Here is a 25,413-nt window from a genome sequence, read left to right as displayed (position 1 = left end):
GATTCCCGGCTCTGCAAAATGACGTTGTGTCCTTGGGCAAGGCACTTCACCCTACTTGCCTCGGGGAGATTGTCCCTGTACTTACTGTAAGTCGCTCTGGATAAGAGCGTCTGCTAAATGTAAATGTAATGTTTTAGCAGGCTACAGGCTACAGTAGGATATTGTCGCGACTGCAGTGTGGCGGACAAATAAATTCAAATTAGTTTATCGTCATGACAATGTTAGGCCTATAGAGTGTAGACGATTACCTTCTGCGATAGTTAACAGTTTGATTCAAGTAGGCTAGCCTAATTTGACTCTCCTCACATTCCAATTAATCTCAAACCCCATTCACTGTTATCGTTTGGATATAATTACGTCTAATGGAAAACGTGATTGAATCAACCTTGAGTTGATTATGTCCGGTAGGCTAGCCATCTAATCAGAAAGGCTACAGTAGAAGTCAGAGGTGTTGGCAAGATATTGATGGATGATAATTTACAGTGAACTTCACAAATAAGAAGCGCATTAATCTGGAGAATTTGATTTAACATCGCCCCCTGCTGGTGTGTTTTGATCACTTCCTCAAACGAGTCATCCGGCTATTGTTGCTGCCTCGAGCTTCTGTCTCGTATTAACTTTTTGAATGATAGCAAGGTTCAAGATTGATAGACACCGGCTAATTTATAGCGATTTTACAATAGGCTCTTTATAGAATGTGCCTACGTGGCATGGCCTAAGTAGACTACCCGCCAGGGTCCAACAGCGCTATTTTACAAAGTAAAAATCTGACACCATATTTCCATATTCTGCTAAACTACTAGGCTACATTGTTATTAATGGGTTCTGGGGTCGATGTGACAGGTCTCATGATGATGTTGTTTTCAGGAATGGGGATGTAGGCGACCCTACAGTACCTCTGACTGACACTCTACTGCACCGCACGAGAACACCACCCACTTGACGCACAATGCGCACACATTTTGCCCCGCCTACAGCTGGTCTGGCAGCAGTTCCCCAGGAATACGAGAGAGCATATCGGGTTATTTGCTGCACTCTGCTTCTCTGCAGGAATGGAACCGCTTCAGTTTGTGGACTTGTTTGACGTTTACGGTTTCTGTCGGTGTCAACTGCAAGGTGTTACCGTTTAAGGGAAATTACGTTTAGATTCTAGTAGATTCTAATCTAGAATCTAAATACAAGTGTAGCTTATTGTTTTTCGTTGCAAAAAGACGCGCGGCATCGGGATCGAACAGGATCGAATGTGATAGCCTGGGCTACGTGTAGACTAGTAACTTTCCCCAGATATAACACGTCCTCGACCGATCTACTGCCTTCGCACCCGCTGCTACGATGATGTATCAAGCTTTAAGGACGCTTTTTCTATCTGACTCTCGCTGCTGGGATGCGGACGGCGAAAGGTCGTACCAGGACCTATTCGAGAAACTGGACACCAACAAGGACGGGAAGGTGGATGTTGCAGAGTTGAGAGCGGGCCTCAAAGCTATGGGCATTTTCAGACAAGGTGCGGCGCAGGTAAGTTAAAACGCTGAGCTTCTTTGCTGCGGAGGAAGGACCCTTGGCCGTCCCATATGGACACGCAACCGTCTGTAATGACTTCACATGTGGCTTAGGGCCCTTGTGAAAGGACTAGTAGCCTATCAATGAGGCTCGTTGTCCAGGATAATTTGCCTTGAGTAGCGAGTGAATCACACCACTTGATTGCACAGACCCTACTTTCATACATTGTTCTTGTAGTCATGTACTGGATTAATATGGATTGCGTTTGTAAACCTCTCTCTTTCTCAAGCATGTCTTGCTCAAACAGGCTGTGACAGGTTTCCACATACTTGTGACACCCTCCCCTCCTCTTTGCCTCAACCTCATCTCTCCTAGAGGGCTCTAGACCAGTGGTTCTCAACCCTGGGCCTCAGGGGACATCTAAAACATGCAGGACAGGGGGTCCCTGAGGACCAGGGTTGAGAACCACTGGTCTAGACAGTACAGATGAACACCAGGCCTGTGCATCCTTACCTCACTAACTAACGACGGGCCAGAGACGAACCAGTCCCGTAGACCCCAGTCATGTTGAGAGAAGGACCAGCTGACCGCTCACTCGCCTTGTCTCGACAGAAGATCGTGTTGTCGGGGGACCAGAACCGAGACGGCACGCTGGACTTCTCTGAGTTCAGCAGGTACCTGAAGGAGCACGAGAAGAAGCTGCGCCTGACGTTCAAGAGCCTGGACAAGAACAACGACGGTGGGCGGAGCCTCTGGTGTTGTTCCCCTGGCATGTAGAGAGAGGTAGAGAGAGGTAGAGAGAGGTAGAGAGAGGTAGAGAGAGAGGGAGAGACACATAGAGGGAGAGGGAGAGAGAGTGTGTGAGACAGAGAGACACACACAGAGAGAGAGTGAGACAGAGAGTGAGTGTGTGTGAGTCAGAGTTACATTTACATTTAGTCATTTAGCAGACGCTCTTATCCAGAGCGACTTACAGTAAGTACAGGGACATTCCCCCGTGGCAAGTAAGGTGAAGTGCCTTGCCCAAGGACACAATGTCATTTTGCACAGCCGGGAATCAAACTGGCAACCTTCTGATGAGTAGCCTGATTCCCTAACCACTCAGCCATCTGACTCCCTAGAGTTGAGACACAGAGAGAGTGAGAGAGTGTGTGTGTGAGAGTTGAGAGAGGGAGAGTGAGAGAGTGTGTGTTCTCCCAGGCCACACACACCTGGTGGACAGAGACTTCACCAGGTGTGTGTGTCCTCCCAGGCCACACACACCTGGTGGACAGAGACTTCACCAGGTGTGTGTGTCCTCCCAGGTCAGATCGACGCGTCAGAGATCCAGCTGGCCCTGGCAGAGCTGGGCATGGACGTCAGCAGGCAGGACGCTCACAAGATCTTACACAGGTCAGCTTCAGATCCCACCCCGCACAGGAACACCTTAGTAATGTGTGTGTGTACAGTATGTATATGAATATTCTGTATATGCATGTGTATCTACACAGTATATATTCTGTATGTGTATCTACACAGTATTCTGTATGTGTATCTACACAGTATATATTCTGTATGTGTATCTACACAGTATATATTCTGTATGTGTCTACACAGTATATATTCTGTATGTGTATGGATATCTACTTTGTTGTATAAACACGTTATCAGGAGTGAAAAGGTGTTCTTGGTGAGTCACTAACTTCCCCTGCTGTGTTGTGTGCGTGTGTGTGTGTGTGTGCAGCATGGACGTCGACGGCACCATGATGGTGGACTGGAATGAGTGGAGGGAACACTTCCTGTTCAACCCGGCGCACAACCTGGAAGAGATCATACGCTTCTGGAAACACTCCTCGGTGAGTGTGTGTGTGTGTGAGAGTGTGTGTGTGAGAGAGTGTGCGTGTGTGTGTGTGTGTGTGAGAGAGCATGTGAGTGACTGTGTGCATTTCTGAGAATGTGCTGATAGATAGATTAGATTAGAGGTCTTTCACCTCAACGCTGAAATAACATGATTAGAATCCACCAAAAGCAGCTTAGAGGACGCAACACAATGTCTGTGTGTGTGTGCTGTATGTGTGTCGGGAGAAAGCTAGGATTATCATTTCTAAACAGCAGCAAACCCACACACACACACACACGCACACACACGCCTGTCCAACCCTGGCCCTGTCTGCTGCTCTCTCTGTAGACCAGATGAAGGGGGTGTTTCTGTCCTGCTCGTTTCCTGCTTCAGAAACACATTTCCTTCATGTAAACAAGCGTTAAGTCATCACAAAAATAAGTAATTCTTGTCGCTTTAACCCCGTGAGTTCAGAGTACTCAGAGAGAAGGACAGTCCTGGGAGGTGGGGGGGGTTCTCCCCCCTGCTGAGCCGTGTTGCTCTGCAGCGTTCAGACACGGCTGGGGGCGTCTGTGACAGCACGCTGAGGAGAGGAAGAGTGTCCTGGAGATGACAGGGGGAGGAGATGACAGGGGGAGGAGATGACAGGGGGAGGAGATGACAGGGGGAGGAGATGACAGGGGGAGGAGATGAGAGGGGGAGGAGATGAGAGGGGGAGGAGATGACAGGGGGAGGAGATGAGAGGGGGAGGAGATGAGAGGGGGAGGAGATGACAGGGGGAGGAGATGAGAGGGGGAGGAGATGAGAGGGGGAGGAGATGACAGGGGGAGGAGATGAGAGGGGGAGGAGATGACAGGGGGAGGAGATGAGAGGGGGAGGAGATGACAGGGGGAGGAGATGAGAGGGGGAGGAGATGACAGGGGGAGGAGATGACAGGGGGAGGAGATGACAGGGGGAGGAGATGAGAGGGGGAGGAGATGACAGGGGGAGGAGATGACAGGGGGAGGAGATGACAGGGGGAGGAGATGACAGGGGGAGGAGATGACAGGGGGAGGAGATGAGAGGGGGAGGACATGAGAGGGGGAGGAGATGAGAGGGGGAGGAGATGACAGGGGGAGGAGATGAGAGGGGGAGGAGATGAGAGGTATTTGTCCTGCTGAGCAGGCATGTTCATGGCCTCCACGTGTGTCCGTGTGTCTGTGTGTGTGTGTGTGTGTGTGTCCGTGTGTGTGTGTTCAGGTGCTGGACATCGGCGACAGCCTCGCCATCCCAGACGAGTTCACCGAGGAGGAGAAGATCACCGGGGGCTGGTGGAGGCAGCTGGTTGCCGGGGCGATGGCGGGGGCGGTCTCTCGCACTGGCACCGCCCCCCTGGACAGGATCAAAGTGTTCATGCAGGTGGAAGAATTTGGGATTTGAACCTGGGATCTCTAGTTCTGCATGCAAACGTCCTAGCACTGAGCTGTAGCCAAAAGCTGTGAAGCCACACAAGCAGTGCAGAATGTGAGAGAGGGAGTCTGTGTGACCAGAGTTTGTGTTTCAGGTCCACTCCTCCAAATCCAACAAGATCAGTGTGACCGGGGGGCTCAAGCGGATGGTTGCTGAGGGAGGGTTGGCGTCGCTATGGCGAGGAAACGGGGTCAACGTGCTGAAGATTGCCCCGGAAACGTCCATCAAGTTTGCGGCCTACGAACAGGTTGGGAGGGAGAGAGGGAGGGAGAGAGGGAGGGAGAGAGGGAGGGCAGAGGGAGGGCAGAGGGAGGGCAGAGGGAGGGAGACGAGAGACAAAATGGATGAAATGCAGAACAGTCAGCCAGGAAAGAGATGAAGGCAGAGGAGGGAAATGATGTGTGTGCACGAGTCTGAGAGAGAGACACAGAGAGGAAGAGAGATAAAATAAGCTTCCTGTCAAACACACATATACAATATATAAAATATCGTGTGTGTGTGTGTCCACGTGTGTGTGTGTGTGTGTCAGTATAAGAAGCTGCTGGCGTCAGAGGGAGAGAAGGTTCAGACTCACCAGAGGTTCTTGGCTGGGTCTCTGGCTGGAGCCACAGCCCAGACTGCCATCTACCCCATGGAGGTACCACTCACACACACACACACACACACACACAAACAACACACACAAATACACTTGATTGATGTAACCTACTTTCTTTCTCTCTCTCTCTCTTTCTTTCTTTCCTTCTTTCTCCTTGGTCAAGGTTATGAAGACCAGACTGACGCTGGGGAAAACGGGTCAGTATTCTGGAATGTCGGACTGCGCCAGGAAGATTCTGAGGAAGGAAGGCGTGAAAGCGTTCTACAAAGGCTACACCCCCAACATTCTGGGCATCATCCCCTACGCCGGCATCGACCTGGCCGTCTACGAGGTAGGAGGGAGCCGCCGGGGCTGGAGACAGAGGTCTCTCTCAGCTGGGCTGTGCTGCAGGACTGGAGACAGAGGTCTCTCTCAGCTGGGCTGTGCTGCAGGACTGGAGCTGCTCCCTGGTGTCTCATCACCACTGAAACCTGTTATTACCAACAACACCAGTGATTACGACACGCTCCCAGCTCTGCCAGATCCTTGCCCAGGATTTGAAAAGACTTGTTGGGTTTTTGTCTAGTTGAATCAGTGATGTGAAACCCTGTGGGTTCACAGGTATAAGGCTGCGTGTTCTGTCAGGTTTTATAGTTATGATACACGTTACAAAGAAATTACTAAACCTCTCCAATACCCCCCTTCCCTCCCTCTCCACACCACCCTCTGCCTCCCTCCCCCCCCGTCCCTCTCCTCCCCCACACCCTCCTCCCCCACACCCTCTCTCCTCCTCCCCCACACCCTCTCTCCTCCTCCCCCACACCCTCTCTCCTCCTCCCCCACACCCTCTCTCCTCCTCCCCTACACCCTCTCTCCTCCCCCACACCCTCTCTCCTCCTCCCCCACACCCTCTCTCCTCCCCCCCCCCCTCCTCCCTCCAGAGCCTGAAGAACGCCTGGTTGTCTCGCTACGCCCGGGACTCGGCCAACCCCGGCATCCTGGTCCTGGTGGCCTGCGGCACCATCTCCAGCACGTGCGGCCAGCTGGCCAGCTACCCGCTAGCCCTGCTCCGCACACGCATGCAGGCCCAAGGTACTGAACCCTCTCACTGGGCACCAGCACCTGAAGCCTTTGCCTGAGCTTTAGTCATCAGGCTGTGAAGTGCCTTTTGATTGACAATGTGAAATTGCTGGTCAGAAAGGGTTATGCAAATCAAACTGGACAAAACACGATCCCCTGAAGAAGTCTCTTTTAGAATATTCTAGACTTATTCTCCTTCTCCTCTCCTCCTCTCCTCTCAGCGTCTCTGGATGCGTCTGACCAGCCGTCCATGACAGGGCTGGTGAAGAGGATTGTGAGTCAAGAGGGCTTTTTTGGGCTCTACCGAGGCATCCTGCCTAACTTCATGAAGGTCATCCCTGCTGTCAGCATCAGCTACGTGGTCTACGAGTACATGAAGACCGGCCTGGGCATCTGACTGGCCTGGGCATCTGACCGGGCTGGGCATCTGACCGGCCTGGGCATCTGACCGGGCTGGGCATCTGACCGGCTGGGCATCTGACCGGGCTGGGCATCTGACCGGCTGGGCATCTGACCGGGCTGGGCATCTGACCGGGCTGGGCATCTGACCGGCCTGGCATCTGACCGGCCGGGCATCTGACCGGCTGGGCATCTGACCGGGCTGGGCATCTGACCGGGCTGGGCATCTGACTGGCCTGGCATCTGACCGGCTGGCTGACTAGAAGTCTGTTTGGCTGGCTGACTGGTTGGTTGGCTGGGTGACTGGCTAGGTGTCTGACTGACATCTGGAATGACAGGTTAAGGATTGTACTGCCCTACAAACACACGCACACACACACATTGTAGAGTATACAAACTGTGTTTACATCCATGACATACTCCAAATCTCAAACCATGATTACATGATTACATCCATGTCTACAGAATGGGCCACTTCCTCTTTCAGAAGACCAATCTATTATTCAATCAATCAATCCCTTCAATAAATCAATACGTCTTCCCTGTGAAAACGCAGGTGTTTTGAACTGAACATGAAAGAACTGCATTATGGAGCCAATATGTAATTGCACAGCTGTAACAGCCATACCTGTTGGACATTTGTGATATTATTTTTTTGTTATTTGGGCTATCGTGCCTTAGCCTCAGTTGTGATTTTTTGGGGTGGTTTTCATCAGGTCTTAAATTATGTTGTTTCTACATTCTGTTTACATCTGAGTAGGCCTATTGTCCTTTTACACTGGAGTTTTCATGGTTACACATTTGGATTTATAACTTATTGAAACAGTATGTTTTTTGTATGTGTTGAATGGCATTTTCCATCTCTGCTATACTGTTTACTGTGCATGTACAGTCGACCACTGTATGTTTAGACCTATGGGATAGACCTCCTGGCATCTTAAACCGACTTATGAACGTGCAGCTGACCGGAAGTACTTAAAGAATGCTTTGTTCTGGACATTTGGAAGAATGTTTATTTTGTTTGTTTATTATCATATCGAGCCATGCATTGGTTTATTTGTATGCGTATAAAACCTATGTAACCTAGCAATTAATGCTAATAATTTTAGCCGTGATATGACGTTGCCTTGAACGCACAGTACTATGCTTGAAGGATCGTTTGCTACGCAAGGTGAATGTCACGAGTTGTGTGTCTGTTCGCATGTCTCCATCTTGTGTCCGTAGAAGGTAGTGCCTTGGTATGTTGAAAACACCGTAGGAGTTGGCTGTATGTCGCATGTTGTGATGCCAATTCATGAGAATGAAAAGTTAATACCAAAATGAGAGCTGCTGATTGCGGCAATATATATATTCTCCCCCCCCACCCCCCATCGGCATAACAGTGGAAAGACATCCCATGTCTGCTGATGACACGACCGAGGGGGAGCATGTTAACAATAAAGAGGATGGGGCCGAGGACCGACCCTTGCGGAACACCTTGCGGACAGTGAACTTACCTGCAGCAGAGATATTTACATTTACATTTCATCATTTAGCAGACGCTCTTATCCAGAGCGACTTACAGTAAGTACAGGGACATTCTCCCCGAGGCAAGTAGGGTGAAGTGCCTTGCCCAAGGACACAACGTCATTTGACACGCCTGGGAATCGAACCAACAACCTTCTGATTATTAGCCAGACTCCCTCACCGCTCAGCCATCTGACCCCCCATCTGACCATCTAGGTGTACTTGGACCATTATGAAAACAGTATCTTGTTCTCACTGATTTTAGGAAAATAAATCAAATATTAACCTTCACACCTTTCAGCACAAACCTTCACCACCAAAAAATACTTTTGACACTTCATAGGATTACGATTACGTTTTCCATTTTATTACGGTTTAAATGAATATATAAAAATAACATGAATACATAAACATATTGACTGCATTGAAATCAAACAAATTTAGCAATATAAAAATTAAAATGACACGTACATTTCTTAATAGCAAGAATCTGAAGTACAATAACTCCTTCTGGCCTTTCACGAATAATAAGAACCATCGCCTTTTTTACCACCTGTACGTTTTCAGAATATTTCCTTTCATAACTGAGGTTCAAACGAAACCACAAGATGATAGGCCTAATGGTTCACGCAAAAAAATACTTTATATGACAAAATAGATATGTACAGGGGAAAAGCATTTAATAAATGGGTTTCTCAAAAACAAAACATGTAATAATTATTCTGGTTGAATCTATTGAACACAGTAAGCAATGTGTTACTGTGGTTAGTGTAGTGTGTACTGATAAATATGTCGTTAACCCAACTACTAAATAGGCATCTACTGTGAGAACATCTGTCAAGATGTTCATGATCTATTTACACCTGTGGAATACTTTAAGTGTAATCAGATGAGCATTTTAGAATATATTATCCACGGTATGGCTACTGGACATCTGCAAGGTCCTAACACACACTGGTGAGAATATTAATACATTTGGTCAGAATGGGACATTAATGACATTGGCCGGGTTTCCCAGATTCGTTAAGAAGCTCTTAGCTAAGAAGCTCTTAGCGTTAAGAGCTTCTTAACGAATCTGGGAAACGTGGCCAATGTGTGCTTTGAGTTCCAGTTTGAGTTCTTGTGACACTTCTAAATGACTCAACTTTACTTTTTTATAATTCAATTAAAAGGCCCCATATATTACTTAGTCAATGATAAACGTTTGTTTGACTTGATCATTTAGAATGAAATATCCATTATATACAAAGTAAGTTAAATTATAATCTTAAAAGTATATTATGCATCTGTGGACCAAACTTTTAAGGACTATTTTCAAAGACCCCGAAAGTCTTATTAAATCATACAATAAGTTAAAAGTGACTGATGCTGATGTTCTGCTGCGCATGACGGTCCATTTATCCAACAACTAGATCATCAAAGATGAACTAGTAATGGCAGAAACATCATCTGAGGTATTCTCTTCACTCCTGTCCTCTCTCACGCGACTCAAACCTCATCCCTATCAGACTCTCCACACAATCTCTCTCTCCTCCCACAATCTCTCTCTCCTCCCACAATTCTAAAACCCCATCGAATTACAAGACGTATCTGATGTTGTGGTGTCACAGCAGGCTCTGATCACGAGCGCTGTAGTCGGCGTCTGCTGTGCTGCCGGACCTGTAAGAAGTTATGGCTTTTTGATGACGAGACTATCCACGCACACGCAACATCACAGCTGGCGCTTAAATATGACATCGTCACTCACTGCACTTTCATTGGACACACTAAACAAGCATAAGGCCACGCATGATCGACTTAAAGACAAAAGCAACCAGCGTCTCCAAAGACAAGCTGTTCCTACCTAGTCCAGCAGGTACTGAGGCATCTGCCTTTTGACTCTTTTTTTTGGGGCACTGAAGATGACTGGACACGCGTGTGGTGAGGAACACGCATGTAGTGAGGAACACGCATGTGGTGAGGAACACACCGCCCAGCTCCATGGTGACTCCCCTCCAGGTCCCCTGCGGTCAGGGTCAGAATGTGGGCCACAGCCCTCCGGACCTGGAGCACGTCACAAGTTCAGCTTCTACATTCCAGTTGTGCATAATTACGTCGACAGTTTCTGATCACTCAGGGCGTAAAAAAAAGGTAAAAAACAAAGGTTAAAAATCCACAAACTGTTCCAGATTCAGACAGATGCTGACTAGCTGGGTGAAAGAGAGAAACAAAAAAAGGTTGCTTATGGAACAACTCGTAGATAAACGGCTCACGGTCTGTACAACACGAACCCCGGGGCTACTTGTTCTGCAGGCTCCTGGGGGCGCTCTGTTTCTTGGTCTGCCACAGGTGGGTCGCCATGGTGATGGCGTCCACGCTGGCCGACATGGTCTTGGCCGGGATGGCGCTGAACTGCTTCCTGTCTGAGTTGTACTTGTAGAGGCCGTCCACCATCTTGGTGGTGATGCTGCGTGGCCCGATGCCGGCCAGCTTGGTCATGTGATCCGTCTCGGGGAAGTAGGCGTACACGGAGCGGAACTGGCAACCGGCGTCACGGAACAGGATCAGGAAGTTGTTGGCCTCTGATTTCTCCATTTCCTGTGTTAGGAAGGGAGGAGAGCGTAGGGAGGAGAAGGATGGAGGAGAGGGAGGGAGGAGAGCGTACGGAGGAGAGGGATGGATGGATGGAGTAGTAGTAAGTTAATGAGATTAAAGGAGAATAGATTCATCTGCCCACAACACCTTCCCCCCTACACACACACACTCAGACACACACACACACACACACACACACACTCAGACACACACACACACTCAGACACACACACACACAGAGAAAGCAGCCTACATCTAGGATCTTGTTCTTCTGCCCCTCGTTGACCTTGCCCGCCAGGCAGCAGTGAGCCAGGGCGTTCTGGATGATGTGTTTGTTGGACTTGGCACTGGGCTCCTTGTAAAGTTTAGGCCCTGAGAGGAGGAGGGGGAGGGGGAGGAGGAAGAGGAGGGGTAGGAGGGGTAGGAGAAGGGAGAGGAGAGGGGGAGGAGGGGGAGGGGGAGGAGGAAGAGGAGAAAGAGGAGGGGTAGGAGAAGGGAGAGGAGAGGGGGAAGAGGTGGAGGGGAGATGATACAGATGTTCAAACAAATCATTCAATATTGTGTTTTCTATTCTTTTCACAATGTTTCTTGTACCTCCCCCAAAAAGGTCCATACCGGACACTTTCACAACTCGGGTCAAAGTGCCATGAGGGGATTTACACACACACACTCACACACACTCACACACACACAGGTATACACCCACTCGGTGCAGTACCTGTGTACTCCGTGTTGTTGGAGGGGGTGGAGGAGGTGGTGGACTCAGCCTCCCAGTCCTTCTCCTCACGACTCCCAGATGGACAGGAGGACAGGAAGCCCTCCGCAGAGTCAGGCCTGGAGCCACCAGTCACACACACACACACGCACGCACGCACACACGCGCACACACGCACGCGCACGCACACACACACGCGCACACACGCACGCACACACACACGCACACGCACACACACACGCACACGCACACACACGCGCACACCACACAGGTAGATAAGTATGTGTGTAATAATAATAATACATTCAACTTGTATAGCGCTTTTCTGAATATTCAAAGATGCTTCACAGACTGAACATAATAACAATAATATAATACTAAAGTATTATATATCTCCACACAAACACAAATCACAGTACGACCACAATATGTTTCGCCACATGAATACGCAGCACATGAAACCACACTGACAAAGACAACACGTTCATGCAGAAGCACACAGACACACAGAGGGAGAGCGGGGGCGAGAGACAGAGGGAGAGAGAGGGAGTGAGAGACAGAGAGGGGGGCGAGAGACAGACACACAGAAAGGGAGAGGGGGGCGAGAGACAGAGGGAGAGAGAGGGGGGCGAGAGACAGACACAGAGAGGGAGAGGGGGGCAAGAGACAGAGGGAGAGAGAGGGGGGCGAGAGACAGAGATTGAGGGGGTGAGAGAGAGAGAGAGACAGAGACAGAGACAGAGAGACAGCTAACAGGGTCAGACCCCTGTCCGCTCTCCTTCCATCTCAGAGAGCTTGTTGTCTGGGCCCCAGGCACTGAAGCAGAGTCCAGAGAGACTAAATGCTGTCTGAGCTCTGTTCCAGGGAAGGCACCAGCGCTAACTAGCAGTGACCACAGAAGCAGCATAGCAGAGCTAGCATGAAGCAAATAGCATGATGTCAGCAATTTCCCACCAGGGGATCCATGGGGTATCTGTCTCTATGAAGCAAAGTGCATCTAGCAGCTAGCACCCAGATGCTAGCACAGCATTGCTATCTTAATTAAGTTAGCCTAGAGCAGCTGGCACAGACCACGACACACGACAGCTAATAAATAAGATACATATAGCAACTAGCACCCTAGCATAGAGTAGCTAACAGCAAGCGACTGGTTAGATAGCATGCAGCTAGCACAGAGCTCAGAATTAGCGTTAAAGTTACAGTAGCTGTCTAGTAGGCCATAGCAAAGTTAGTAGAGAGCAAAGTAGAACTGGAGAGAGAGAGAGAGAGAGAGTGAGAGAGAGCGTGTGAGAGAGAGAGAGAGAGAGAGAGAGAGAGAGAGAGAGAGAGAGAGAGTGAGAGAGAGTGAAAGAGAGAGAGAGAGTGAGCGATAGCAGGTGCCTGGTGAAGCCACAGCAGCTGGTGCAGGACGGCAGAAAGCAAGATGGAGGCTGCTGGTGCAGCTGTGAAGGGATGCCGAGATGACGCAGCGTGATGCTACTGCAGGGTTCTCTACCACTCACGCATGTCATCACATTCATTTCAGACATTCAAATGCTGTCTCTGTGTATGAGCGCGAGTGTGAGTGAGATTCTTCCCAGGAAACGGCAGCTCGTCCAGCTATGTCCGGCGAAGCATCACTACCTCAAGACACTAAAGATGGTTACACTGCAGGGTTTTAACCAACCCCCCCCGTACTAACCGTCCCTTCCTGTGTTTAGGGGAGGAGAGAAAGAAGGAGATATGGCCTGAGGCTAGCTTGCTGCTTCTGTCGGGTCCATGCAAGGGGTCGCGAGACAGAGAGAGAGGAGGGCGAGAGACAGAGGGAGACAGGGAGTGGAGAAGACCAAGATGCAGCGTGAGAGATCGACAGGGACAAACTGAGAATAGGCAGCATTACGCAAAACAGAGTTAGACATTTACATGTATTTTATTTATCTGGTGATACTGTCCTGGTTGTGCTTATTGTTTACGATGACATTGTGTCTCATGAGGACATCATTAGCCCTGTTCAAATATGATGTCATGGTTTCAATGTTAGTTTTTTTTCTTTTTTCAGTTTTCAGGCAAAGAAGCAGTTTTAGTTTCAGTCAGGCAGTGAGCGGGGCATACCTGGGGGTCCTCTTGTCTGGCAGGGTGCCGTCGTGGTCGGCCAGGTTTAGGGAGGCCATGGACGCGCTGGAGACCGAGTAACCACGGGGACGAACTCCTGGACACACCAAGCATGACGCAGGAAAAAACGTCAGTATAACTATACGCTTATTAATATTCATATGAATTAACATTGGCTTTTTAGGGTTTGATGAAGGACAGGGAAAAGAGAGAGAAAGAGAGAGATAGAGAGAGATAGAGAGAGATAGAGAGAGATAGAGAGAGATAGAGAGAGATAGAGAGAGAGAGAGAGATAGAGATAGAGAGAGATAGAGAGAGATAGAGAGAGAGAGAGAGAGAGAGAGAGAGGTGTACCTGTTGCTCTGACAGGGGGCTTGGGCGACTCCATCACGTCCCTGTGGATGGATTTGGGGCGTGGCTTCTTCTTCAGACTCCCCGGGCGAGGTTTGATGACATCATCCATGTCGTCCATGAGCTTGAGCTGCTTCCTCCTCATGTATTCATTCTTGATGTAGTCTCTCCTGGACCTATCCTCTTCTCTCTTCTGCTGCTCCTCCTCCAGTTTCAGCCTGGAGGGGGAGGAGGGAGGGAGGGGGGGGGGGGAGGGAGGGGGGGGAGGGAGGGGGAGAGGAAGATAGAGAGAGGGAGGGACATACAGAGACTAAAGGTAAAGGGCATGACTGGATGTCATGTACAGTGTTCTAGAATTCAGAGTGTTCTAGAATTCAAAATGTCCAGAATTCAAAATGTTCTAGAATTCTGAGTGTTCTAGAAATCAGAGTGTTCTAGAATTCAGTGTTCTAGAATTCAAAGTGGTCTAGAATTCAGAGTGGTCTAGAATTCAGAGTGGTCTAGAATTCAGAGTGTTGTAGTATTCAGAGTGTTCTAGAGATCAGAGTGTTCTAGAGTGTTCTGTGTGACTGACCGTGTGGCCTCCTTCCTCTGCTCCTGCTCCAGCTCCTGCTGTTGTCTCCTCTCCAGCGCCTCCTTCTCCCTCCTCTCCCTCCTCTCCAGCAGGGCGGCCCTCTTCACCGCCATGTCCTCCTCCCCCTTCAGGTCGTCCTGGGGGAGGGGGTGAGAGGGAGGGGAGGGTGAGGGGAGGGTGAAGGCAGAGCAAGCCAGATATTTTTCATATAAAACAGAAAATGTTTTATCTGAATATTTACTTTGACGCTCCTAAACCTGCAGTAGCTTTCTGGAACCTTCTCCACCTACCTTAAAGAAGAAGCCACAGCACATCTTCTGGTCCTCTGCGTCCATCTCCCCCCCGGCCCCCCCCTCTCCTGTCTCCAGCCCGTGACCGTCCAGAGGCTTCAGCACCGACAGGGGCACCTCCACTAGGCCACGCCTCCCGAGGGGCCCAGCCCCGCCCCCCTCGCTGGGCGCGGGGCGAGAGCTCACGCTGTCAGACACCGGCTGAGACAGCCCCTCCTCCCTGGTCTGCCTCACCCCCCCATCCAGCCTCCTTCCCTCCCTCCTCTCCTCCCCGTCTGAACTCGGCTTCCCAGCAGGAAGACAGCAAGCACCTGCTCCCTCCTCCTCCTCCCTGCCCTCCCCTGTCCCTCCCCCCGCCCCTTCGCTCTGCTCCTGGGCATCCCCTCCCCCATCGCCTGGCTCCAGGGGCCGCTCATCGTGGCCCAGGTAGGCCCTGGAGCTGAGCTGGGTCTGGCTGGGGCAGAATCGTCTCAGCCGGGGCAGGCTGTCCACCGAGGTCGGCGTGTTGAGCATGCGGCTGAAGGGCGCCACCCTGTGGTCGGCGGGGCGCGGCGTGCGGGGGGTGCGGGCGTGGAAGGAGGCGGGGCGGCGCTTGAGGGCGGCGGGGGAGCGGCGGGGGCCGAGGGGGGAGCCGGAGGAGGAGAGGAGGGGGGAGAGGGAGCCCACAGAGCCACGGCCTGCCACGCTACAGCTGCGGAGGTCACGGAGCTGCCTGGGGGGGGACAGGACAGTCAGCACACACACACACACACACACAGGGATACCACACACACACACAGGGATACCACACACACACACACAGGGATACCACACACACACACACAGGGATACCACAGACACACACAGGGATACCACACACACACACTGACCGTCAAGTGCACACGCATGCTGGGTGGACACACACACCACAGGTACCTGTGTGGGGAGGGGGCCGGGGCAGGGATGACCCAGGCCTGCTGGGTGTGGGTCTGCTGGGTGTGGTCCTGGTCCCTCATGGCCATGATCCGGTCCTGCTGCCGGGCCAGGCGCTGCATCTCCGTCTGCAGTAGCCCCAGAGACGTGTTCAGCCTCTCGATGGAGTGGGTGTACTCCACCAGGTCCACCTCTCCTGGAGATGCACCTGCACACACACAAACAGGGATACCACACACACACACAGGGATACCACACACACACACAGGGATACCACACATCAGTACACACACACACACACACACACACACCCACACTACAGTTAGAGGACTGACGTACTCCTGTCCTACACACAAAACTTGCTTGTTTTGATATTTAAATAATTATGTGCTCGAGCTACCAATCAGAATGCCAGGTTACCTCCGCCATCCTCGCAGGGGGACTTGGGGGCGGCCCCGTCAGGCTTGCACCTCTCTGCCCGGCCCAGCCCGGGGTCCCCAGGGCCCGGGGAGGGGGGGAGGGGAGCGGGCGGGGAGGAGGGGATGACTCCCTTCCTCCGCACCACGTTGAGGAAGGCCGTGCGCCCCATCCTCTGACGGTGCCGTGTAAACGCCTCCTCCACCTGCAGCCAGCAGGAGGAGGAGGAGGAGCCCGTTTGTTTAGTCGTTTACGCATCCTCACGTATATCTATTCATCCAGCCAAGATATCTATCCATCCATCCATCACATGCTTTATCCATCCATCCATCCACCTCTCTCTCCCTCTCTCCCTCTCTCCCTCTCTCACTCTCTCCCTCTCTCCCTCCCTCCCTCTCTCCCTCCCTCCCTCCCTCTCTCCCCACCTTCTTCTTCTGAGCCTCGATGGCTCTGCGTTTCTCCTCCAGCTTCATCTTCAAGTGAACCATCTCCGACGCCAGCATGTGGGAGGGGTCTCTGGGGGAGGGCGTGGCCGAGGTGGGCGTCTGGGCAGGGTGGGCGGGGCTACGAGCCTGGAGAGAGTAAAATGAGAAGCAGCTAAATTTGATAGATGAGTAGAACTGTGTGTGTGTGTGTAGACAGCAGACTGTGTGTGTGTGTGTGTGCGAGACAGCAGACTGTGTGTGTGTGTAGACAGCAGACTGTGTGTGTGTGTGTGTGTGTGTGTGAGAGACAGCAGACTGTGTGTGTGTGTGTGTGTGTGTGTGTGTGAGACAGCAGACTGTGTGTGTGTGTGTGTGTGTGAGACAGCAGACTGTGTGTGTGTGTGTGTGTGAGACAGCAGACTGTGTGTGTGTGCCCACCTCAGGCGTGGCGGCCCGTGATGAGTGTGTGTAGGGGACGTTGAGCTCGGAGCTCTCGGGCGTGGTCCCCCCGCTGCTCCGCCCCTCCAGCTTCCTGAACTTCTGCTCCGCGAAGCTGGTCATGCGCACCCCCCCAGAGCCCCCGGAGGACGAGGCGGGGCTGGCCGTGCCCCCCTCCCTCCCCCCCGCCCCCCCGGGACGCCCCCTCTCCCCCTCCCGGTCGGGGGTCTGGGGCAGGGGGCAGGTGCGGCCCCCGGGGGGTTCCCAGTCTGGGTCCATGTCTGAGTAGTCCCTGAGCGAGGAGCTGTCCTCGTCCTGGCTCTCCTGGATGTCCTCTGTCCTCACGTGGATCCCCGTGTCCACCTCCTCCGTGGAGGTCGAGGTCAGCTCGTCCACGTCCGCCCCACCCTTCACCGAGGCAGGCCGGGGGCCGGCGTCAGGGCCGGCGTCAGGGCCGGGGGAACGGTGCAGGAAGAAGGCGTGGTCTCCGGCTCCCAGGGTGCCGTGCGGGCGCTCCGTGGCGTGGATGATCTTCAGAGCCTCCTCGATGCTCGGGGGCGTGGTCGGGCTCGCCCGGCCGCCACCGTGGTTACGGTGGAGACCAGCGTCAGAGTCTCGGTGGTTGTCCGTGACGACCCCGTTTGAGTACCTGGAGTGGAGGGGTGGAGTGATGAGATGGAGAACAGGAAGTAGGATAAGGAAGAGTAGGTTATTTATTTAATATTGCTGACTTGTTCTGATTTAATCCAAAACAACTTTCAGCTGCTGCTGTCTAGAACTGTCTGATAATGTCTTAGAACAGAAACCTGTCTCCTCTCTTGGAAAGTCCAAATCAGCTGTATTATGTTCTATTTTTATCTATTCTAGAATTCTACTCTAGAATTCTGCTGAGTCCATTCTACTTTACCTGCTCTGGTTCCTGCGTGTAAACGTCTGCTGCCGCCCCAGGGGCTTCTGGGAGTTGGAGTCCCGAGAGCTGCTGTCCTCCTCCTCCTCCGGTATGTGTCTGCCCGTGGCCTGGCCGTTAACGGTGACGGGGGGGAGGGACACGTGCCGCCGCATGGCGCCCCGGGAGGCGTGGTGAACTTTGAACCCTCCCAGACCCTCGCTGCTGGCCGAGCGCCTCATCCCACGGGGGGACGGGGTCACGCAGGGGTCAACGCTGGGGTCTCCGTCCAGCGGGATCTCAAAGGAGATGCCCCTGGAGGAGGACCTAAGGGAACACAACTTCCTGTTTGTTTGTTTATCTTTGTTTACTTTCTTGTTTGTTTAGGCCTAAAGCCAGGGTTTGGATATAAATATCAGTGTCCAACTGATGTTTACTCTGTTCGTCCTTCCTATACAAATCCCAAAACTCTGCTCACAAATAGAAAGTGGGCAGAGTTTTGGAATGGAATGGTGTGATTAGAGAGAGTGCCTTCTCAGTTCTAGAACATGAATTATAAAAGAGTCTTAGAATTTTGAGACATTCTAGAACTGCTGGTGTAGGGTTAGGGTTAGTCTAGAGCACAGTAGAGTAGAGCACAGTAGAGTAGAGCACAGTAGAGTAGAGCACAGTAGAACTGACCGTCTCTCCTTGGGCCAGGTCCCCACACTTCCATCCACGTAGGACATGGAAGCTGACCGCCTGATGATGCCTGCGACACACACACACACACACACACACACACAGGTGGTTAGTCACAGACGTACAGCATCACACACACACACACACAGGTGGTTAGTCACAGACATGTACAGCATCACGTACCTACACACACACACATACACACACACAGGTGGTTAGTCACACACGTACAGCATCAGGTACCTACACACACACACACACACACACACACACACACAGGCAGACACAGACACTAGTCCAGGCTGGTGCAGAAACAGAGGGAGATCATACCTGAAGGAGTGTAGTTTGGTGTGAGGCTGAAACAGGGAAGACCGAGAGAGAGAGCTTTAGTTACTGGCACGCTTCATTATCGAACCAGGGTTAGGGCTACCGGCTAGCTGGGTGTGGTCTGGTATAAGTTAGCTAGCTATCTAGCAGCAACAGCGGTATCGACTTCATCTAACTGTATCAAAAACACAGCTCATTAACGTATCATCGTTATTGTATTAAGTCTTTTTTTCGTGAACATTTTTTATATTGTTATATCGCCGCTTATTCAAATTCTCAACAACTGTTCTGGTTGTTGTTGGGGCGTTTACCCTGTTCTTCAGTGTCGAAGCAGGGTAATGAATATAGCCAGTTCCTCGCCTCACCTTGCATGGTCAACCTCACCACACCACAGATGTGTACGCTACTATGCCTGCAGAAATGGATGACTTTATCACATTAAACTTTTCTATCGGATTTAGCAATAAGGAAATACGTATCCGGACATTGAAGAGACGTTTTTTCTGTGAATATTACCCCCCCCCTCCACCAGCTTGTTTTTTAAATATTTTTTTTACCTACAATGGCTCTAATACGCCGTTGTAGTTGTGTTTAGAAGGTGATTAGAACCTAATATAGACAATTGCATCTAGTAAAATAAAAATTGACTATATTCAATACCCTGCTTCAGGTTGAAAGTGATTATGATTCATGATTTCAAACTCTTATCAAAAGGGTTGCTGTTTGAACTGTGATCAGAGTCAAGCATGCTGGGTACCTGGCGTTGTCCGGGAGACCAGGTGACACCGCCTGTCTGTGATCAGCTGGGCTGCCTGGTGTGTCAGCCTTACTGTGATTGGCTGGGCTACACACAGGAGCCACACCCCCTACTGGCTCACATGCTGGGAAGAAAAATCATCATCATCATCATCCCCTCATCTCCATGTGTGGTCAGGGCTTAGGGTCAGGGCTTGGGGGCAGGGCTTGGGGGCAGGGCGTGGGGGCAGGGCGTGGGGGCAGGGCGTGGGGGCAGGGCGTGGGGGCAGGGCGTGGGGGCAGGGCGTACCTTGAGGGTTGAAGACTCGGGGCTGAACAAACGATGGTTTCACCACCTCAAACCACCAGAACAGCTCAGCCATGAACACCAGGTAGTTACTCTGGAAAACACACATGCACAGACACACGCACAGACACACACACGTACACACACAGACACACACACACACGTATACAAACACACACAAATTAATTCCACACAAAAGCAAACCTGTTTGTCAGATAACCATCCATGTTCTCTCCCCTCTGTAGTGAGCTCTGTTGTGCTGTAATACCTGCAGCCCACCAGCAGGTGGCGCTGTGGACACGGTTGGAAACAACGCTACAATCTGACACATCACGGGATTGGCCAGGGCAGGGCGACCTGCCCGTGTTGCTAGGCAACCAAAAGCTGCAGGTGTGTGTGTGTGTGTCTTTGCACCTGAATGTATTTGTGTGTGCATGTGTGTGAATATGTGTATGTGTCTGCATGCAAGCGTGTGTGTCTGTGAGTGTGTGTGTCTGTGAGTGTGTGTGTCTGCGTGCGAGTGTGTGTGTGTGTTAACGCCACAGCTATATAATAACCTTGATACATTTTACCAGGCTTCCAGCATCGAGGAAACGCCATCTGGAATAGTCCTCAGTGTGAAAGCTAGCATTCAGGAAGTGACTGACCCCACACACACCACACACATGCAACACACACACACAGACACACCCTGCTGCACTACTACTGCCCCAGTGTCATGCCTCTGGAAGGGAAGCTCACACACACACACACACACAAGTCCACACACACAGGAAGAAGAAGAGGGAAAGAAGGAAATAGAAGAGGAGGAAGCGGAAGTCACTGACGATGACACATCAGAAACACTGTCCTTATGAGGAGCCGTGGCAACAGGAGCCGTGGCAACAGAGACAGTAGAGATCAGCCTGTTCTAGACTACGTTTGGGAGAGAGGGCCCACTGTCCTTATGGCCCCGGCATGAAGCTGGCAGCCGTGGGGCTGTTTGTCTGTCTAGATATCTGATCACACACAGAGAGGGAGAGGGGAGAGAGAGCCTGGGGAGAGAGGAGAGAGAGAGATGGAGAGAGAGAGATGGAGAGAGAGCCAGAAAGAGAAGAGAGAGCCAACAGCTGGAGGAGATATAGAAAGTGAGAAAGGGAGAGAAAAGGGGAGAGAGAGAGGGAGAGAGAGGAGGATAAATGTGCTTTTCAGAGAGGCCTCTGTTCTTTGTCTGACAGGGAAGGCTTGGTTAGCAGGGCAGAATTGTACTGTCTCTCTCTCACACACACACACACACACACACACACACACACTCACACACACGCTCAGTAAAGCCATCTGGCAGCAAAGCAACAATCAGTGTAGCAAAATCTAACCTTATTACCCACACATACCACTACACACACACTAGTACACACACACACTCTCTGTGAGCCCTGTCCCTTCCACCCACACACACACACACTCTCTGTGAGCCCTGTCCCTTCCACCCACACACACACACACTCTCTGTGAGCCCCTGTCCCTTCCACCCACACACACACACACACACTAGAACACACACACACTCTCCTGTGAGCCCTGTCCCTTCCACACACACACACACACACACTAGAACCTTGTGTGACTCATATTCCCCGCTCAGTCATACTTCCAACACTCCTCAGTGTAAACCTCACCACTGGAACATCCCTCTCACAGTGACCCCAGGATCAGGGCTTGTACTCCCTCCCTCCCTCTCTCTGTCTCTTACCCCTCACCACCACCCTATCTCCCTCTCTCCCCCCCCCTCCCTTCCTCCCCCTACCATCCCTCCCCCCCCCCTCACCCTCCCCCTCCCTTCCTCCCCTACCATCCCCCCCCTCCCTTCCTCCCCTACCATCCCTCCCCCCCCCCTCACCCTCCCCCTCCCTCCCTTCCTCCCCTACCATCCCCCCCTCCCTTCCTCACCCTCCCCCTCTCCCTCCCCCTCTCCCTCTCCCCCCTCCCCCTCTCCCCCCTACCTTGATGGAGGCGTGGGTGTACAGCATGTCCTCCAGGCTGAAGTGGCAGCAGTGGTTCAGGTTGTCCCTGCAGAGGTCCTGAACCAGCTGCAGGTTGTACAGGCTGTCAGCCAGCGACATGGTCTCCTTCAGACACACGTCTGTGGGGGGCGGGGTCATGGGTAGAGGGGGAGGAGCCGGGTGGGTCAGAGGGGGGAGGTGCATGGGGTGGGGCCAGAGGGGGGAGGGGTTGTAGGGACACAGAAGTTGGTAAGGAGGGAAAAAGAACAGTTGAGTCATGTGATACATTAAGCTCACATTTATAAATCACCACGGAGACAGAGACGATGGTGTCATAGAGTGGGGGGGGGGCGAGGGCAGGGATGGGTGGAGGGGGCGGGATCAGACTGTGACATCACACTTATTCTAATTCCAACGGTTGAGAGTCAGGCGTATCGGAACCGTCTGGAAGGATCCAGTCCAGTCTCACACACACACACACACACACACACACCCAGGGGTGTGGAAGTGTTTATCTTTCAAAGAATAACAGCCGACTGTACTTGTCAAACGGTTCTCTCTGTCCAGCTCCTGACCAATCAGATCCATTCTGGAGCATTTTTAGAACAGTGGGCGTCGACATCTATATCTCAACGGCCAGACTCAGGAAACAACCCCTGGTTTGTTCTCTCTCTCTCTCCTTCTCCCTCTCTCCTCTCTCTCTCCTTCTCTCTCTCTCCTTCTCTCTCTCTCCTTCTCTGTTTATTCTTCAGTCTCTCTCTCTCCTCTCTCTCCCCTTATCCTCCCCTTTCTCGTCCTCTATCTCTTCCTGTCACTCTCCAACCTTCTCCAGCTAATTCCTCTCATCCTCTCAACCGTATTCTCCCCCTTGCTCTCTTTATCTCTCTCTCTCTCTTCCTTTCATTCTGTCCCTTTCCTCTTTATCTCACTTCTTTTTTTTTTGCCATTTCCTCTCATGTCTTTTCTCGCCCATATCTCCCACTTCTGTGTGTGAGACACTGTGTGTGTGTGTTTGTGTGAGAGAGACGCAGTGTGTGTGTGTACCTTCCAGAGGCAGGGTGCAGGGGCAGTAGTAGTGCAGCAGCGCGGCCAGGGCACAGCCGTCGGTGTTGTCTTTCAGCAGGCTGTCCACCAGGGGGAGCAGGGGAGCGACGCGCTGGCCAGCCTCCCTCCGGTACCGAGACTGCAGCCATGGCAACCACACAGGGAGAGAGACAGCATCCAGAAGGATGAGAGCACACACGTATGAACACACACACACACACACACACACACACACACATATACAGCGCACACACAGCACACACAGACAGCACACACACGTACGTACACACACACAGCAAACGCACACAGACTTATACTGTATTGACACTCATGCACACACACATCCACCTACATGCGCTTACACACGCAGACTTGTACAGTATACACACACACACATCCACACACACAGATTAGTGGATGGGTATTCAGGCAAAGGCATACCAGAGTTTGTACTGAGTAGTAGGGTAGGGGGGGGCGGGGGGGGGGGGGGGGGGGGGGGGGGGGGGGTCATGTCTTATGGTCCATGCAGAGAGACAGACGCAGACCAACACAGGGGTGTCTGGGCCGGGTTGGAATACAGGCCTGCCCCCCTTCAGGAGCAGAGGGGACCTGGGGGTCTGGGGGTAGGTGAGCAGGGCTGGTTCAGAGGGTGTCAGGGGGGGCTGAAGGGTCTGGGGGGGAGGGGCAGGGGCAGATTCATCACGACAGATGCACTTACAGGTACCAGTCTCCAATACCATTTGCCTGAAGACTTGAAGGGTCATGTTGAATGTGAGGACAACAGGGAGAGAGTGGGAGATGTGTTAGCATTAGCCTCCTTAGCATCGTTAGCCCCAACATGGGCCCAGACAGAGGCGTTAGCATTAGTCTCCTTAGCATCGTTAGCCCCAACATGGGCCCAGACAGAGGCGTTAGCATTAGCCTCCTTAGCATCGTTGTCCAGGAAGACACTTCCAGGGCTGTTTCTATATCTGTTCCTTAGTCTGTTCCTTGTCTCTCTGTATCTCTCTCTCTCTCACACACACACACACACACACTGTGTCCAGTCAACAGCCAGTCACCAGACCATGCTATTCGACCTCCTTCTCACACTCTCCTGAAATAGACAGATGATGTTCTGAGGTCTGTTGACCTTCTGACAGACGGCCATTGTTGCTTCTGTTGCAGAGGCGGCAAATACAGACAGAGAGCAACTGTCGAAACATTCCATCCAGCGTTTGAAATACGGGCAACTGCCAATGTTTTACAGTGGTTAATGATGTTGTTTTTGTTGCACTACACTAAGTCATATAATAGTTGATCGTGTTATTGTTGCGCTGTGGTTTATATGTTATCGTTGCGTTGTGCCTGCTGAGAGCTGGAGATGTAGCTGACTCAGAACGCAACCGCCATCAAGCCTCTGAGTCGCACCCTGTAGGACTGCTTGTTTCACCATTGAAAAGGAGCAGTGTGTGTGTGTGTGTGTGTGTGTGTCTATCAGCCTCCTGTTACCGCTTACAGAAAGAGCAGATAAAAAGAGATCACTCTCTCATTATACCAGACAGAGAGAGAAATCTCTCTCTCTACTTCTAAGAAGCTGCTGCCCTTACTGTGGATGAATGAGCCGGTCATGTGACTCGGTGACTGCTGCGATTCTACTGGGCTCTCTGGAGAGCTGGCTACCACTGGGTCTCAAAGGCCTCCGATAAGATACACACCTCACAACACACACACACCTCCCCCTCACCGCACACACACACCTTCCTCTCACCACACACATCTTCTCTCTGACTTGATGGTTCACTAACTCCGTTTGTGTAATGTGTGTATCCTGGCTGGTGGTAAATTAATCACCCAATCAGAGCTTCCCCACTGCTGCCTGGAACATCCTAGCTGATTGGATGATTACTAAATCAATTCAAGGAGGGGTACGGGCGACAGTCCACTTAGTTAACTCTGACCCTGTCACCCCCCCAATATGTCTGTCAGTCTCTCTCTCCCTCTCTCCCCCCCTCTCTCCCCCCTCTCCTCCTGTCTCTCCCCCTTTCCTCCTGTCTCTCCCCCCTCTCTCTCTCTCCCCCTCTCCTCCTCTCTCTCCCCCCTCTCTCTCCCTCCTCTCTCTCCCTCCTCTCTCTCCCTCTCTCCCCCCTCTCTCTCCCTCTCTCCTCCCCTCTCTCTCTCTCTCCCCCCCTCTCTCCCCCCCTCCCTCCCTCTCCAGCAGTGGTGTTCAGGCTCCTGCCAACATCTCTCAGCAGCTGGTCCGGGGCTGAGCTCATCTGTTCTCCTGTCAGCTGGATGTGTGTGTGTGCAGCAGTGTGTGTGTGTGCAGCAGTGTGTGTGCAGCAGTGTGTGTGT

At 51.8% G+C, this 25,413-nt stretch overlaps 2 protein-coding genes across 2 annotated transcripts in view; one reads left to right on the top strand and one right to left on the bottom strand.

Moving 5' to 3' along the window:
- The first annotated feature begins 1,005 nt into the window (after nucleotides 1-1,005).
- Nucleotides 1,006-8,297, top strand: LOC136959434 (mitochondrial adenyl nucleotide antiporter SLC25A24-like). The gene is made up of 10 exons (XM_067253764.1): nucleotides 1,006-1,515; nucleotides 2,113-2,239; nucleotides 2,805-2,892; nucleotides 3,224-3,335; nucleotides 4,559-4,717; nucleotides 4,863-5,015; nucleotides 5,298-5,405; nucleotides 5,530-5,697; nucleotides 6,287-6,437; nucleotides 6,647-8,297. The coding sequence occupies exons 1-10, from the start codon at nucleotides 1,333-1,335 to the stop codon at nucleotides 6,820-6,822; spliced, it is 1,425 nt and encodes a 474-aa protein (XP_067109865.1). The 5' UTR covers nucleotides 1,006-1,332; the 3' UTR covers nucleotides 6,823-8,297.
- A 1,105-nt stretch (nucleotides 8,298-9,402) lies between these two features.
- The window catches only part of camsap2b (calmodulin regulated spectrin-associated protein family, member 2b), a 27,658-nt gene continuing 11,647 nt past the window's right edge, over nucleotides 9,403-25,413 (bottom strand). Inside the window, exons 4-24 of the mRNA XM_067252877.1 lie at nucleotides 24,696-24,743; nucleotides 23,798-23,823; nucleotides 23,080-23,218; nucleotides 22,036-22,175; nucleotides 20,057-20,147; nucleotides 19,769-19,892; nucleotides 19,015-19,040; nucleotides 18,685-18,754; nucleotides 18,025-18,330; nucleotides 17,118-17,766; nucleotides 16,680-16,826; nucleotides 16,258-16,459; nucleotides 15,841-16,045; nucleotides 14,926-15,637; nucleotides 14,636-14,772; nucleotides 14,065-14,279; nucleotides 13,711-13,807; nucleotides 13,301-13,366; nucleotides 11,623-11,738; nucleotides 11,158-11,276; nucleotides 9,403-10,907 (exon numbers count right to left, since the gene is read on the bottom strand). Of these exons, the coding sequence (XP_067108978.1) occupies nucleotides 10,608-10,907; nucleotides 11,158-11,276; nucleotides 11,623-11,738; nucleotides 13,301-13,366; nucleotides 13,711-13,807; nucleotides 14,065-14,279; nucleotides 14,636-14,772; nucleotides 14,926-15,637; nucleotides 15,841-16,045; nucleotides 16,258-16,459; nucleotides 16,680-16,826; nucleotides 17,118-17,766; nucleotides 18,025-18,330; nucleotides 18,685-18,754; nucleotides 19,015-19,040; nucleotides 19,769-19,892; nucleotides 20,057-20,147; nucleotides 22,036-22,175; nucleotides 23,080-23,218; nucleotides 23,798-23,823; nucleotides 24,696-24,743 (3,935 nt within the window). The 3' untranslated portion in view covers nucleotides 9,403-10,607. The remainder of the gene's footprint in view (nucleotides 10,908-11,157; nucleotides 11,277-11,622; nucleotides 11,739-13,300; nucleotides 13,367-13,710; nucleotides 13,808-14,064; nucleotides 14,280-14,635; nucleotides 14,773-14,925; nucleotides 15,638-15,840; nucleotides 16,046-16,257; nucleotides 16,460-16,679; nucleotides 16,827-17,117; nucleotides 17,767-18,024; nucleotides 18,331-18,684; nucleotides 18,755-19,014; nucleotides 19,041-19,768; nucleotides 19,893-20,056; nucleotides 20,148-22,035; nucleotides 22,176-23,079; nucleotides 23,219-23,797; nucleotides 23,824-24,695; nucleotides 24,744-25,413) is intronic.

The sequence above is a fragment of the Osmerus mordax genome, chromosome 16 (assembly GCF_038355195.1).
Source record: "Osmerus mordax isolate fOsmMor3 chromosome 16, fOsmMor3.pri, whole genome shotgun sequence".
NCBI classification, from domain to species: domain Eukaryota; kingdom Metazoa; phylum Chordata; class Actinopteri; order Osmeriformes; family Osmeridae; genus Osmerus; species Osmerus mordax.
The sequence above is the reverse complement of the archived record's forward strand: the minus strand, read 5'-3'. Positions and strand labels throughout refer to the sequence as shown.

Excerpts from the sequence above, each read along its gene's own strand:
- LOC136959434 (XM_067253764.1), top strand. The coding sequence starts at position 1,333 with ATGATGTATCAAGCTTTAAGGACGCTTTTTCTATCTGACTCTCGCTGC. Across the intron at positions 3,336-4,558 it reads GCTTCTGGAAACACTCCTCG|GTGCTGGACATCGGCGACAG; the intron begins GTGAGTGTGTGT and ends GTGTGTGTTCAG. Across the intron at positions 5,406-5,529 it reads CTGCCATCTACCCCATGGAG|GTTATGAAGACCAGACTGAC; the intron begins GTACCACTCACA and ends TCCTTGGTCAAG.